This window comes from Zosterops lateralis (assembly GCF_965231275.1).
Source record: "Zosterops lateralis genome assembly, chromosome: 13".
Lineage (NCBI taxonomy): Eukaryota > Metazoa > Chordata > Aves > Passeriformes > Zosteropidae > Zosterops > Zosterops lateralis.
Window position 1 is genome coordinate 1,189,812 of NC_139773.1, and position 14,015 is coordinate 1,203,826.

The 14,015-nt window shown below is 41.8% G+C and overlaps 1 protein-coding gene and 1 long non-coding RNA gene across 4 annotated transcripts in view; one reads left to right on the forward strand and one right to left on the reverse strand.

The window, feature by feature from the left end:
* The window catches only part of PEAK1 (pseudopodium enriched atypical kinase 1), a 99,098-nt gene that overhangs the window by 22,026 nt on the left and 63,057 nt on the right, over window positions 1-14,015 (reverse strand). For 2 of the 3 annotated variants that reach the window (XM_083871330.1, XM_083871329.1), the window contains 3 exons: window positions 10,600-13,867; window positions 4,215-4,331; window positions 2,171-2,367 (listed from right to left, as the gene is read on the reverse strand). In XM_083871330.1, coding sequence (XP_083727456.1) covers window positions 2,171-2,367; window positions 4,215-4,331; window positions 10,600-13,754 — 3,469 coding nt within the window. In that variant the 5' untranslated portion in view covers window positions 13,755-13,867. The remainder of the gene's footprint in view (window positions 1-2,170; window positions 2,368-4,214; window positions 4,332-10,599; window positions 13,868-14,015) is intronic. The other variant, XM_083871331.1, reaches the window with a different exon arrangement.
* Window positions 1-14,015, forward strand: part of LOC310914866 — a 53,165-nt gene that overhangs the window by 2,672 nt on the left and 36,478 nt on the right. The gene's annotated exons all lie outside the window — the stretch shown is intronic.

Here is a 14,015-nt window from a genome sequence, read left to right on the forward strand (position 1 = left end):
CCTGATATAAACCATTACCTGACTGCAGATGAAAATTTACCAAGGCTTGCAATTATTTCTGTTCATGACATTTCATGTGACATGTCAGAACTGAAGATTAGGCATTTATCAAAGTAGAAACATATTATCTGCTTTTTAATAAAAAACACAGAATATGTATCAGAATAGTTTAAAAAGTGAACATTGTGCATTATGCTGCAAATTGAGATGTTCACCTGATGTATTTTACAAACTACAAACTGTAGCATGTAGCTCTAACTGCAGCTGAGGCAAGAGTCAAGTGTGATGTAACTTCTCATATTATCCTTTCTTCCAGTTTCACATACCAGTATTTCTTAATTCTACAAAAGATAAGATTTTGCTGCCTAGGTGAAGCAAGATGTGAAAACAAGTAGGAATTATTCCCTGTCCCTACCTAGAAATCTCCTTGTTGCCATCTGAATTAGAAAGTAAGGCTGGCTTGAATAAAGCAGAAAGCCTTTGAGGGGCAGCCAGGGAGCTCAGTGCCATTTAGGGAAGCGCTGTTCCTACCAACAGGCAGCTCTCCCAGCCAGAGGCAGGCAAGCCCCAGAGCTGACTTAACTCTTTCACACCAAAATGTTACTTTGGAGACAGCAAAGCTCACAGTGAACCAACAATGAGGAGAAGATTTTGAATAAATTGCTAAGGGATTGACTTTTTTATGGTTTTAAAAAGGAACATTCAGACTTAGGAACAGCACTAATACAGGCCAGGACTGATGGAAGGGATCTCTTGAGACAGTCAGGAGCAGGTTGTCCAGATCATCTCCAGCTGAGCTGTGAATATCTCCACAGAGAGAGATTCCATAACTTCTCTGGGCAAGCTGTTCCAGTGTTTGTTGGTATTTTGCTGCATGGGATAAACACGGTACAAGTAGTTTTAACGTAGCTAGACTTTAACTGCCTGGATTCTGTCTGCAATATCCCTGTCTTCTAAATACAGCAATTATAGATACAGATATTTATCTCACTCAATTTAAAATAACTCATTAGATCTATGAGTAATTCACCATAAAGACAGAGATTTTAGTTTTCCTCCTTAGAGGAAGGGTTTCTTGGTAGATGTTAGCATCACACTTGGACAGAATATTTTCCCTCCTTATGTGTCATGAACAACACCTAATAAATGTTTTAATAGCAGCATGCACTAATAAGCTTGCCACTAATTCACATTTAAGCAAAAAATGCAACACTTTCACTGAATGTCTAAGGAATGTAGGCACCTGAGGGTTTAAAGTTTCGTCCTTGATCCTTGAAACCTGTGTGGACATGCCAAACCCTGTACTTGTGAGCCATCTCAACACAATCAACTTACTCTTGGCCAAATGCTTAATAAGTTGCTGTGTTTACAGGATTGGGATGTTCAAAAATCATGTATTCGGATATCCTGGAAGGTAAATAAATGAGAGGTTTTGTTTTTTCAGAAAAGCTGGCTGTAGGTATCCCTGAATTCATAGTACTGCAAATCAAAATGATTTAGAAAATTAGGCTGATAATACTGATACTGTGCACGGGGAGATGCTTCTTTATCTTGCTCCCTTATCTTCCAGAGAAGCCCTGCATCCATGGATCTCTTTAATGAGTCAGGAATTCAGTAATCTTTGAGTAGTACCTTCAGGACATTCATATCTCATTGGGAAGGAGCAAAAGTAAATTCTCTGACTAGGGTAAGAACAGTGTCAACCAATAGAAGATGGTTACAAATATTTTTTTAAGAGTTATTGATGCTCTAAAACAAAAAGCCCTATCTTTTGCTAAAGTTTAGAAAAATATTGAATTTTACTTATTCCTTCTAAAGAAATTAGGTAGCTTGCTCTGTATTTTAAACCTCTTTGACAAAAATTCCTCCAAAGGGATAAAACAATGTTTCTTTTAAAAATCATTTGAGATTGTTTATCACTAAGGGCAATTAAAAGACTTTTAAATTACAGGGAAACAAACCTTTGAGTTTGTTGAATCTTCGCTTTCTTGGTTATGATCTCTGAATGAGACTATATGTCTTTATTTTCTGCAAATCAATACTAAACAGGCATTAAAAGCTTCCATTATGAAGATGTATTGAGATGTTCAGAAGAAAAGGCTCTTCACACTCTGGAAAGGTATCCAAAATCTGATCCAATCCCTGTGTTTTCCTGTAAGAGTTCACTCACCTAAATTGCTGTAGGTAGCACTGCAGGTACTCAGATCAGGAGAATTTGGAGCTTCTTCTTTCTCTTCCTCCCCGGGTGTCCTGTGGGCGGACGAGACCGGGATGACTGAGGCGCTGCCCCCATTGTCCTGCTTCACAAACACGGCTCTGGGGACACGAGGGGACAACTCCTCCAGGGTCGGGTCATCGGGCACTTGACTGAAACAAACACAACAAGGTCACCTGGAGCACCCAGCTGGGCACTGGGGCCTGCTGACACAGAGCCAGGTCAGGCACTAAGAATCCTCAGGAAAGGGAACAAACTGCCTGAGAAGTCAGCTCTTTCACCCTCCTTTTGTAAGAACAATTATCTACGGTTTTTATTTTCTGTAATGACAAGGAACAACTTGTGACTGAAATAGTAACATGTTAGTTACTATTATCATGATTATAACTCACTCTCTCTCTCACTCTCTCTCTCTCTCTACGTATATAATAGTTCATGCCTTTGATATAAAAGGTAGAATAAAATGTTTTACAGCTTGACTGCTGTAAACATCCATGATAAATATGCAGGCATGATTCTGGGTAAAGTGTGTGGGACTCAGGACAGCAGCAGAGTTTAAGGTGCTTTTTACCACTGCAAACAATTGTGCCTCAAACAAATACAACAAGCTATAGCAAGGGGGATTAAGTCCCAATAAATGCATAAAAATTCAGTGATGCATTTTCATATACTGGTAGGATTTTGGGAACTGACACTCTGGGAAACAAACCTCATTTAGGCCAATAATCTCTTTCCCATATAAAATTCTTCACCATTAAAATCCACCTGCATTAGGCCAAATGCAAAAGGCACTGAAGACATTCCTCTGTGCCTGCTCTTAGCTATGAAGTTTTAATTAAATTGTGATGACTTAAAGCACAGAACTCTGAAAATTGTGCATTCAGTTGGTTTCCATGGATATATTTATTGCAGTATAATTTAAAAATTATGCATTATATGCATGAAAAAAAAGCTGAGATTTAATAAACCCCCACAATCATACTGAAAACATAGCAGCAATTATCAATAATATGCCACAAAAACATGTCAGAGCAAAAATATTTCCATACCTTTATGTTCTCTCACTTGCAGAAACAATTACTCATTACAGGCCAAATCTCAGGAGCATACATGCTGTTTGCTAGTTCTCATTACTACAGCCTGATCAAATACAGCAGCAAGAATTTGAACTACTTGTGACTCCCATTAGGGACAGGAGTAACACACTTCCATCAAAAAAATGATCAGCACATCATGTATCTGTAGAGATACTTATTTTTTGTGATAAGGATTTCAAACTTCCACAAAGAGTTAACATAAATGATAGATGTATGTCTATGGCAAAGCCAAAATCCTGAAAATCCTGAGACACAATCTTGTAGCAATCCCCGAGTACAAAGATTCAGACATGCCAATGCTCTGCATGACAAGACCCAGGACAGTGCAATGTGCACATGCTGTTTCTGCTCAGACTCATGAATTTTAACTGCAGGCTGACACAAACCAAACTCATTAGAACTTGTTAGTAAAAGAGAAAAAATGGCTTAAATTCAAAAAGATGTAATCTTTAATCAGCGTAACATTTTTTGTTCAATTTTAGTACCATGCATAGGAATGGTGTGAAGAACATTCCATGTGCCATAAATGTATCCACATTAAAGAGTTAACCTCGGTAATTTCAGAGTAAAGCAGACATAAAATTAAAGCAGTAACAAGGTTCTCAGGATAATTTAACTAAAGACTTGTAGTTGCTGTAAATAATACACATACCTGCATTCCTCAACAGGAATGTTTTCTTTAAGAAGAAATAGGTTCTAATAGCTTCACAGTTCTGTCATTGCCACAAACCAGGAATTATCACATCTCAAAGTAACTTTTTAGTATCACTTGGTGAGGTAAGAACATACTCATTCTCCAAACCAGACACATGCAAGCATAGACACTAAACCTAAGCTCAGAAGCGTTCTGCCAAAGTAAACCAACAGCTAGGAAGAAAGAAGGAAAAAAAATACCAACTCACCCACTGTACTCACTCACACAATTCCCCATTAAAGGAAATTCTTTCAGGGCCTTCTTGAGTCTTTTAATCATGTCTTGAAACTCTGGCGAGCCATTGATTCCACAGTGTTCTGGTGTGCTACAAGTTGTGCAAGCTGTGAGCAAGAGGGCTGAACTCTGCACAGAGTGATACACCTACTGCACCTTAGTGTTTACCTTCGGGGGCTGGGCCCTGCCAAGGCCCCGGGAACCAGGCAGATCCAGCCTTGCCTTCTTAACTCCTGCACTGCCTCCTTGCCTCCCTGCAGGACACAGGGCACGGCTGCTGCATCACTGCTCTGGAATGACGGCTATGGCCTTACTCATGGCTACTGCTCCACGAAAAGCACGTTCAACTCTCAAGAGGAGTTCTAAGAAGTAACACTAACCTATTGTTAAAGAGTAAGAGAGTATCTCAAATCTGTATTCAGTGCCTCAAAAGAATACACTTAAAACCACAGCAATTAGAGGTCAGGTCATGAAATGCGTGGGGAAATGCTTCCCAGTATCTCAACGCTGAGGACAGAAAGATCAAGCTTATGTACACAGTGCAAATGTCAACCCTTCAGTGGTGCTGGCAGGACATGAGAAGAATAAAAGGGGGAACTATCCTCACTCAGGGAGCTACAAGAACCAAATCCCCAGTTGCTTCATGAACAAAACAATTAAAATGTTTTAACTGTTTTAAGTTTTTTTGAGGAAGGAGGAGCAGCTGATAAACAGGCAGTTCTATCAGATTAGAACCATTAAAGCCTGATTTTGTATAATTTTCTATCTGCTTTTTGGTAGCAAGTCATACTTAAAGCTATCTCCTTATTTGGGATACTTATAGATATTTTGCCAGGATGGATTCTTTGATGCCTTGCATAAGAGCACATACTTAGCATCTACCATAGTGGGCGCAGCTTCCTCTGTCCAAGTCTTTTTCTCTTCCCTTTTTTATTTCAAAAACAAACTTCACAGAAATTAATTATCTTAGAGAACTCTGCTCCTCAGGCACAAGTGGCTGAAGTTAAACAAGTATTCAGTTAGTGGAGGAAGCAGCCCTCTGTATGGAGAGAATGTGTCTGTTTTCCTAAGAAGCTGAGATTATGTGAAGCAAAAAAACTTGCCATAAAAACGACTGTCCTTCAGACAATACCCCACTGAATTAAAATACTTATTACTCACATGTGCACAGGCTCAAAACTCTTTTAAAAGTGTCATTTTTCTGCAGGGACAAATGCCTGTAACTCTCTCCTCCAGGCTCTCCTCCTCCACGGTTTTTGGAGAATTGGCAGGAGATGATGTGGTCTACATCGCCTTGGTCTTTTGGGAACAGTAGGATCCAGAAAGCTGCCTGTGTAGCATGTTAATTTTGGTAAGGACACTGGAATCACAGTTCTTGTGTGACCTGTGTTCTCCTCTATTCAGAGCACGCCTGCTCAATTAGAGTGATTAATAAACAGCAATGAATATGAGGGAGATAAAGTGGAATGCTTATAAGAAGTGATTGTGAGAGTGTATTCCTGAATTAGGGTCAGATGCAGAGGTCAAGGTGAGGGAACACAGTTCTGTACAAGACAGCACATAAATCCCAGTGGCAGGAATTAGTGACAGAAACAGAGAAAAGCTGATGTGGCCTTGGAGCCAGCTCAGACCCTGATCTCCCCCACGAGTGGACATCAACACAGCAGCGATCAATGGCAGCTGTGCAGTTGGAGATGACAAGGAGGAGGACTTCGTTTTACACACACAAAAACCCAACTGTGTAATTTGTAGCTATATTAGTTTCAAAGAGAGTGCTTTGAGATGCTCCCAGGCCCTGCACTTTCAAGTTAATAAAGCCAATATATAGCCTAAACTGACTGAATAATGCTTGAGGAAAAATGCAGAGGTTAATGGCCGGAGGGAGGTCAGAGGCCACCTTACCCAGGAACTTCTCCTCAGAACACAGACCACTTTATTCCTGCAAAACACTGAGCAGAGACAACCAGTGCCCAGGTTTCAGTCAGAGGGCACTACGGATAGAGAAAACATTCCAGTGGCTCCTGCAGTTCAGTCCCTCCTCACCACCACAAATAGTCACTGAAGAGGAAAGTGAAACAAACTTCTCAAGTGACCGCCTGGAACAACTAAGCCATAAAGTTCATTCCTAATTCTGATTTTTGAGAAGCTGGCTTAGTCCTGAAGCTTGAGAATGTTTGGGGTTTTTTTTAGATCTTGTATAATGCGATGTTTGCACGGATAAAGGGAGTACACTTGATAATCCAGTAAAGACATCCTGCTAAGCTCTTTAGTGTCACTGAAACTTAATGGCAATGAGTTTCACAGATTAACTGAGCCTTATAAAGACGATACTTTTTAAATCCATTTTAGGTTCTCAGTCTTTCCATTTTGCAGACTGTGTTAGTGGAGTTAAGAACAATAATAAATGATTTACCATTTCTTAATCTAAATTTATAAGATAATAAATGGTAAAGTCCCTTCTACTTGGATCTTTAACAGTCCTTGGTGTTTGCAAGTTCTCACATAAAATGTTACCAAACTTATTTGCTCAATGCACATGCAGAATTTCCAATTCTGTTAGAATTGGAAAATGTTCTAGAGAAAAATCTCACAAGTTTTTAATTGATGAAATAGTAGAAGATAGCTACTTAATACTTTTAAAAGCACTGCTAAGCACTGCTGAGTAAGGTAGATAAAGCTTGCCGATACCTAGATAAGAAAAGCCCCAACATGGATTTGAGAGGAAGGAAGAGCTGATTTGCCTTAAATTTTAGGGAGAATTTCTCCAATTTCAGTAGACTTGCTCAACCAAGGAATTTCTTTTCACCTGTAACATCCTTGAACTCTCATCAATTTAACTGGGCTGTACCTAAAAGGTTCTCGTTTCATGTGAGAACCTCATCCTAAGAGTTATACCAGAAGCCCTCCAAACTGGGAAGGACTTTGTTTTAAACAGAGCCCTACTGTGATTGCACAGATTTTGTTATCTTCCCAAGCAGTTTCTGAAGAAGCTGTGGAATCTGCAAGACTGGATCAGTCACAATGTGAAACTGGAATGTGGCAGTGGTGGTTATTCCTGCCTGTCTCTGGACGAAATCCTGATCTTAATGTATGACTACATTTTTGAAGATCAGTGATTCCCATTATTCCTACTGAGTGACCTGTCACAACACTCATATTCCTCTATACAGGGCTCAGATCTATCAGTTATAAGTTCAAATAATTTTGCAAAAATTAACACAATCTTAGGAATTAGATTGGTGATCACAAATTTAGCTATGAAGAAATGCTTCCTTATCTGAACCAGAACAAAATAAATACACAGACCAAACTGCCTGAAGGAGGTATTTCAGGAAAAACAGAATTTTATCTTCCCTTCATTCAAGACTAGCCCAAAGATCCCATAAAGGAAAGTTATGGCTGACTTGCAGCCGTGAAAGGAAACTCTTCAGTTTAACCTGTAACTGAAATGGAGATGGCTGTGCCCAGATCAGATTAGTTCAGCTCTGATGTGCTTTATGAAGACAGTCAAGGAAGCAGCAGGACTCTGTGCTGCACTTTGCTTTTAGGAAATGTCTCAATCGAACAAGTTGCTGCTGGGTATGAGCAGCAGGAACACTCTGATCCATAAGATAACAAAGCCTTTGAAGGATCTTTTTATTCAACTTGTGCTGAATGGATTGCATGCTGCGGTGTACCACCTTCATCAATTACAGTGACTCAGGCCAGAAATATGTTATCTTTTGGTCAGTTTTAGGTTTTGCACCTGAGAACAACTGCTGCTTCATGAACTAAAGATGCTTTCATTCTAATTAATGATAAAACTGACATGACTGCTGATTTTTAGCAAAAATTAATGTATCTACAATTTTTTGGTAAATTTAATATATTATTATTATTTGCTAGTTTCTTTTGAATCAGCATATGTGCATCCTGCCATCAAACAGAAACAATCACACTGAGAAACCAAAACCAAGTTTCTTTGTATAACAGAGATAATTTTCAGCTTTCAGAAAAACTGATTATTTTGCAAGTGCAGTTCAAAGGGAAAACTGACCTTTCTAGTGATAAGTTGAAATACCTTCAGCTGCTTTGTGGTTGTGCTGGCAATCTTTAGCAGCTTTTTAATCCATTGCAAAGTAAGGAAATGCTGTATCTTCATTTAATTTGCTTTTGAGGTCCCCCAGTAATCGGATATTTTTAAAGCTTATCTTGTTTTCCAGGTCAGCAGTTTGTTTTTTCAGAGAGCTTGCTGTTCTTGGCATTCTGAGTTAGGGAAGTGTCCCGTTCACTGATTGCTAACTTCAGGTCATCCATTCTCCTCTAAGCCTCTGCAGGCTTAACTGAACATTCTAAACACTTTTTTCATGCACATATTTTAGCCTGAATTACAGCTAACCTTGTACTAATACCTGGAGGGTTAACACAAAACAAGCATAGCTTCTCATGGGTCATGCCTCCTGCTTGTGCAAAAATGGCATTTAGAAATCCTGATTCTCACCCACTAGGATACTAAAAACAAAAGCCAAACCCCTTAGACAACAATAGACCCTTCAATTTTGTGGCATTATAAGGTTTTGTCTCATTAACAACATTAAAAAATATTAAAAAACCCTAAATAACTCAAGGCACCAAGAATATAAGAACTGAAGCATAAAGCTACCCACTGCCCAGTATTCCCACAATTCAGCACCTCAGTGTTTTTTCTTTGAAATTTGTAGAAACCAGGGAACAACATTGTCAGAAAAAAGAAGTTCCAATTCTAACATTTAGAAAATTCCAGTTTTCACTGGGGAAAATTCTGAGCTATGGTTTTAACCAACATCATTGTGACTTGAAGAAAACTAAAGAGTAAACATGCCTTTTGGAATAAGTGAATGAGACATCAGTGACCCATTGCCTTCACAAGGAAGGGCAGAAGGAATTCCAGCTGCAGTAGAGAACAGGACACATTCCAACAGCACCATCTCCAGGGCAGTGCAAGAATCCCTGACAGCCTGTTCCTGCTCTCTCACCACCCAGAGCAGCAGCTGCTCCTCCCTGCTCCATCCCAGCTGATGTGGCTGAACAGCACTGCAAAGTTCCTTCTCACTTGGATCTCTACCCTGGTCACCAGAGCACAGGAACTGTCCTGCCTGCACAAGAGGGGGCACTAAGAGGTGGGAGCTGGGGAATCTCCTGATGGCACCGTAACCAAAATCGACCTTACTTTCTCCAGCTTCCTCCAGAGAGAGGAGAAAAACCAGGTTCCTGTAAAGGAGGTTGAGAGCACGAACTCCTGCAATCCTTTAACTTGCTCTCTTAAGGTAGATACTTCTCACCAATTCATTTAGGGTAAATCTAGAGACTGCACTCCTATCAAGGGTTATTCTAGCGCTTTTCCTGTGTAGACAATGGAGAAAGAAAACCAAGTTATTTTACTTTAGTGCCAGTCAGTTTATAGTAAGCTCTAACTATGCTCACAGAGAGATTTCTATTAGGTTAAAACTGTTCTTGACTAAAAAATACTGCAGTTTTCTTGCACAGAATATGGAGAAAGAAAAACAAAAAACACTGTCATGATATATTTTCTGGGGCTCACACTTCACAAAATTTTTGATTTCCTCCCATTAGGTTTTTGTTGTAATGAAATAAATAATTTGAGTTTGAGGCTACTTTGGAATTGGTTAATGTAACAACACTGGAAGACAAATTCTAACACATCCACAGCTGTGGTCCAGCACTCAGGGAATTTTACTCTGCCCATGTAACTGACTGCAACTGATGTGACCAGCTCTTACTGGATCCAATACTGTCAGGGGACAATGCACAGTAAAGGCCTTGCAAGACAGAGCTAACACTATTTTGTAGGTACTCTAATTCTATTATTACTGTTATTCTGTTATTATTTTTTACAAGGTTTATGTTGGGAGTGCTGCAGTGATGTTGCAGTGTGGTTAATTAGCATCTCTTGAATTCTTGGGCATGTGAGGTAAAGTTAGCACAGCATCTTCCGTGAGTCACAGATCTTTGCATTTCTATTGCACTTCTCAATAGTTGCCTTCTGTTTCTGCTGAGAAATTCTGAAGTTTCCCATAATACAGAAATACTTTTTAAAAGTAGAAATTCAAGAGAATGGATCTGATTCAATGGAACATGACTATTGTGACATATTAGTGAGCCTGCAAGATAAACTCAGGCACTGCGTCTAGTAAATGTTTTACATATTTTCTGCTATATCTAACATAACAGAAAGATTTAAAAATACACTCTAAGTTACCTAAAATAATATACTTTGAAAAAACTGCATTAATGTAATAAAACTCCTTAGTCTCTCCCTTTCAGCAGCATATACAGGACAGCTCACAACTGAGTAAGTGACTAAAACAGCTGAGTGGTACCTGGGGATTTTCTTGGGAGCCTGAGGTGGTGAGGAATGGCTCGCTGTGCTCTGTTCCGAGCTCTCTGGAGGCTTTTCCTGCGTTTCTCCCTTGTCTTTGGCCAGGGCCTCTGCAATAGCAGACTCCACCCCACCCTTGTGTGGGAGCTCAGCCCTCGGCTCTGCTTGTGCCGGCTCACACCTGTACATGAAAACGATCGACGGCTTCTCGCTGGACTCTGACTTGGCCTCACTGAACCAGTGGTGCCGCTGCACTGGAGGAGGGGGGAGCATGTGGATAACAGTTCCATCCAGACCCACCAACTTCCCTTTCTCCCTGTCTTTCTCTCTCTCCTCCTCATCGTCAGCTTTCCTGCGGCGGAAGAAGCTCTTGAACGATATCCAGCGTTTGGGTTTTGCATCGGGACGCCGCCCCTCGGAGTGCAGGATGGACTCCGCCTCTGTCGACCTGGTGGGGCTGTTGGGTTTGGCCCAGTTGCTGAAATGCCTTTGCAGCAAGTTACTGGCATGGTAGGGAGAGGAGGTGGAGCGTGGAGGGGGGAATGGCGGCGCCTGCTCTGCCTGGGGACTCGTGGCACTTGGGGTGGCCCGCGCTGGCTTTGGAGACGGAGTGGCAACGGGCTGTGAAAGTGGATCTTTCTGCATTTTCATGGCAGTGTTCTCCGTCTTGGAGGACTCCACTTCAGGCTGTGATGTAAACAGAGATTTGGGTCGTACCAGGGTGTTTTTAGTAGCATCTCCCTCAGGGGGTAAGGAATACAGTTCTTCTACGCTACAGGACTTGGGAGCAGACTGAGGCGTTTCTGGAGGAGACTGTGGAGGCTGGATAGAAGCCACAATCTGTGAGAGCACTGTGCTTGCATTCTCTCTGCCACCGCTGCTGCCAACAGAACCATACGGGGTTACGTCTGCTTTTGCTGCAGGCTCTTGCATTGCCTTTTGAACTCTGGATGGGGAGCTGTGGTCAGCACTGTGACTTCTCTGTGGGGATATCTGGCTTTTACTGAGGCAGCTGTTGAACTCTTGGACCTTTTGAGCCACAGAGCCCAGCCTGCACTCAGAGCTGTTGGCCATCCCCTTTGCCTGGGGCAACTCAGTGGGCTTGCTGCCTATGGCTTCGGTCACTTTGCTTTCAGTTTCTATTTCTTCATAGGTATGGCTTATCACACTTGTAGTTTTATCTTTGATGGACAGCTCCCCACTGGTCCCTAGAAAACTTTTATAGATTGCCAGGTTATCATACGCATTTGGGTTGATTACAATAGGAACTTTAATAGCATTCTTGGAACTCTTAGCGTAAGTGGGCTCATCATGAATGATGATAGGAAAAGGTGGCATGCCAGCATTGTTGTAACTGTTGAATTTTATCTCAGACAAATTAGGAGACTTAACTGGGATAGTTTTTGAAGAAATGTTTGTAGCTGTAGGTGAAGTAGGAGCTGACTTGTGGCTTGTCTTCCTGGGAGGAATGGAAGGTCCTGAGCTGTTTCCAATCAGTTCCACCTTAGGTATCTTCTGTCTTGGACTGGTGCTAGAAGTCCACACTTCTTGGTATCTGATTGCGCTGGATTTTTTCTGAGTAGCACGTATGTGTACAGGTGATGCTGCAGAGGATGCAATAGGTGTGCCTGGGGTTACTGGTGAGCTTGGGTTAGATGATGCCTTTTTGGTTTCTGAGGTTTCAGTCTGATTCTCTTTACATTCACTGCTCATAGCAGCTGATACATCCACTACCGTGTATGGCTTGCACACTGGTTGTTCCATATTCACCACCCTGTAAGGTTTAGCCTGCTCCTCCACGGGCACCAAATTAATAGTTACGGCTTGACTAGCAACATCTGAAGAACTTTTATTCTCCTGTGTATCAGTCTGCACAGCAATTTTACCATCCTTCTCCTCCAGGCGAAGGGCAAGGACTGCCTTGTGAGTTTCCAGACTTTTCAGAGCAGTTCTGGGTGCTTTTGGCACATCCTTCCCTTGTTGATTGTCACAAAGACTTTCATATTCTCGTTCAATCACTTTGAGGTCCTGAGGAGTGCTAGGAGATAACCCTCCATTACAGAGCTTCTGGGAAGAACTACTGGTTGTCCCAGAACGAGACTCTTCTGTCAAAGAAGAATCAGGAGATGCAGAATCAGAAGATACCATGCTCTGCATGCTCTCTTGCCCATAAAGAATCACAGTCTCTTCCCCGTAACCATTTAAAATTTCATCATAACTGTCGTCATAATCCACTGCACAGATCCGCTGGAGAGACTTGTTCCGAAGGGGCACAGTATTCCATTTTTTGTCAACACAAAATGGAACAGGAGACAGGGTGTTAGCTCTGAAATTAGCAAAGCGAGGCTGGCCCCTCATGCGGATTTCCATTGCTAACAACTCTTCATCACTTTCATCCCAGCTCTCATGCTCTTCCTGCATGCTGCCAAAAAACGTGTCATCCTCACTCTCATCTCCACTAGAGAACTCTGGATAACAGAAACGTCCACCTTCATTACTTATGACTTCAGTGCTTCCACTCAGAATAACGTGCTTACTCTGTGAATCCTTCATTCCACCCACCATGCAGCTCGGAGGGATCTTCCTTTCTAAGGATCTTTTGTAACAATTATTTATCCTTCCCAAGAAGGTTTCTCTTGAGTTCGTTTCATTTCCAGCGAGCTGAGGTGTGGTATCCAAACCTGCAATCTCCTTCAAAACTTCTGTCAGTCCATTATTATTATTTGGTATCTTCCCCATGCTCTCGCTGTTGCCGTAAGGCCTAGGAACATGGCTGTAACCTTCAATCTCCTCCTCATTATTATTGTTCAGTGGTTTTTTATTCAAGACCGCCTTGTTGCGGTTCCACCCCGTGGGCAGGGGTTTGTTCTCGCACTGCTCCAGCGTGGCGAGCTCCCCACACAGCCCCTGCCCATCTGCCACCATCATGGTGGGTTTCACAGCTATTGTGGGCTTCTTGGCCACGGGCGGGCGGAAGCTGCCGGCGTTCCTCCCACGCTGGCCGCTGCTTTGGTTTGCATTGGCTTTCAGGTTTCCATGCGAGAGGGGCTTTTTTTCTGACACCGGGGGTAACTGGTGCAAGCTCTTGGGCTTGAAGCAGTTCTTACATTCACCGGGTTTCCAGACGTGCTCAGTGAATGTGTTGCAAGCAGACATTTTCCCAGAGCTCTGTGCCTGATGCTGCGCTGCTCAGTGCATGGTAGGAGTCCCATCCATTGTGCTTCCACTCTGTTCACATAGTACGGACACTTCCTCGGGCAGTGATCATGCTGGAAGAACATGAAACAGGAAGAGGATGAGAATGGGGAAAAATCTGCTTGATCATTATATTTTCCACACTAGGGGCAATGTGGAAGGAGCAAGTAGCCTTTTGCTGATGTCTTCATTTACAAAACTATAAAACTGAAATGCAAAACC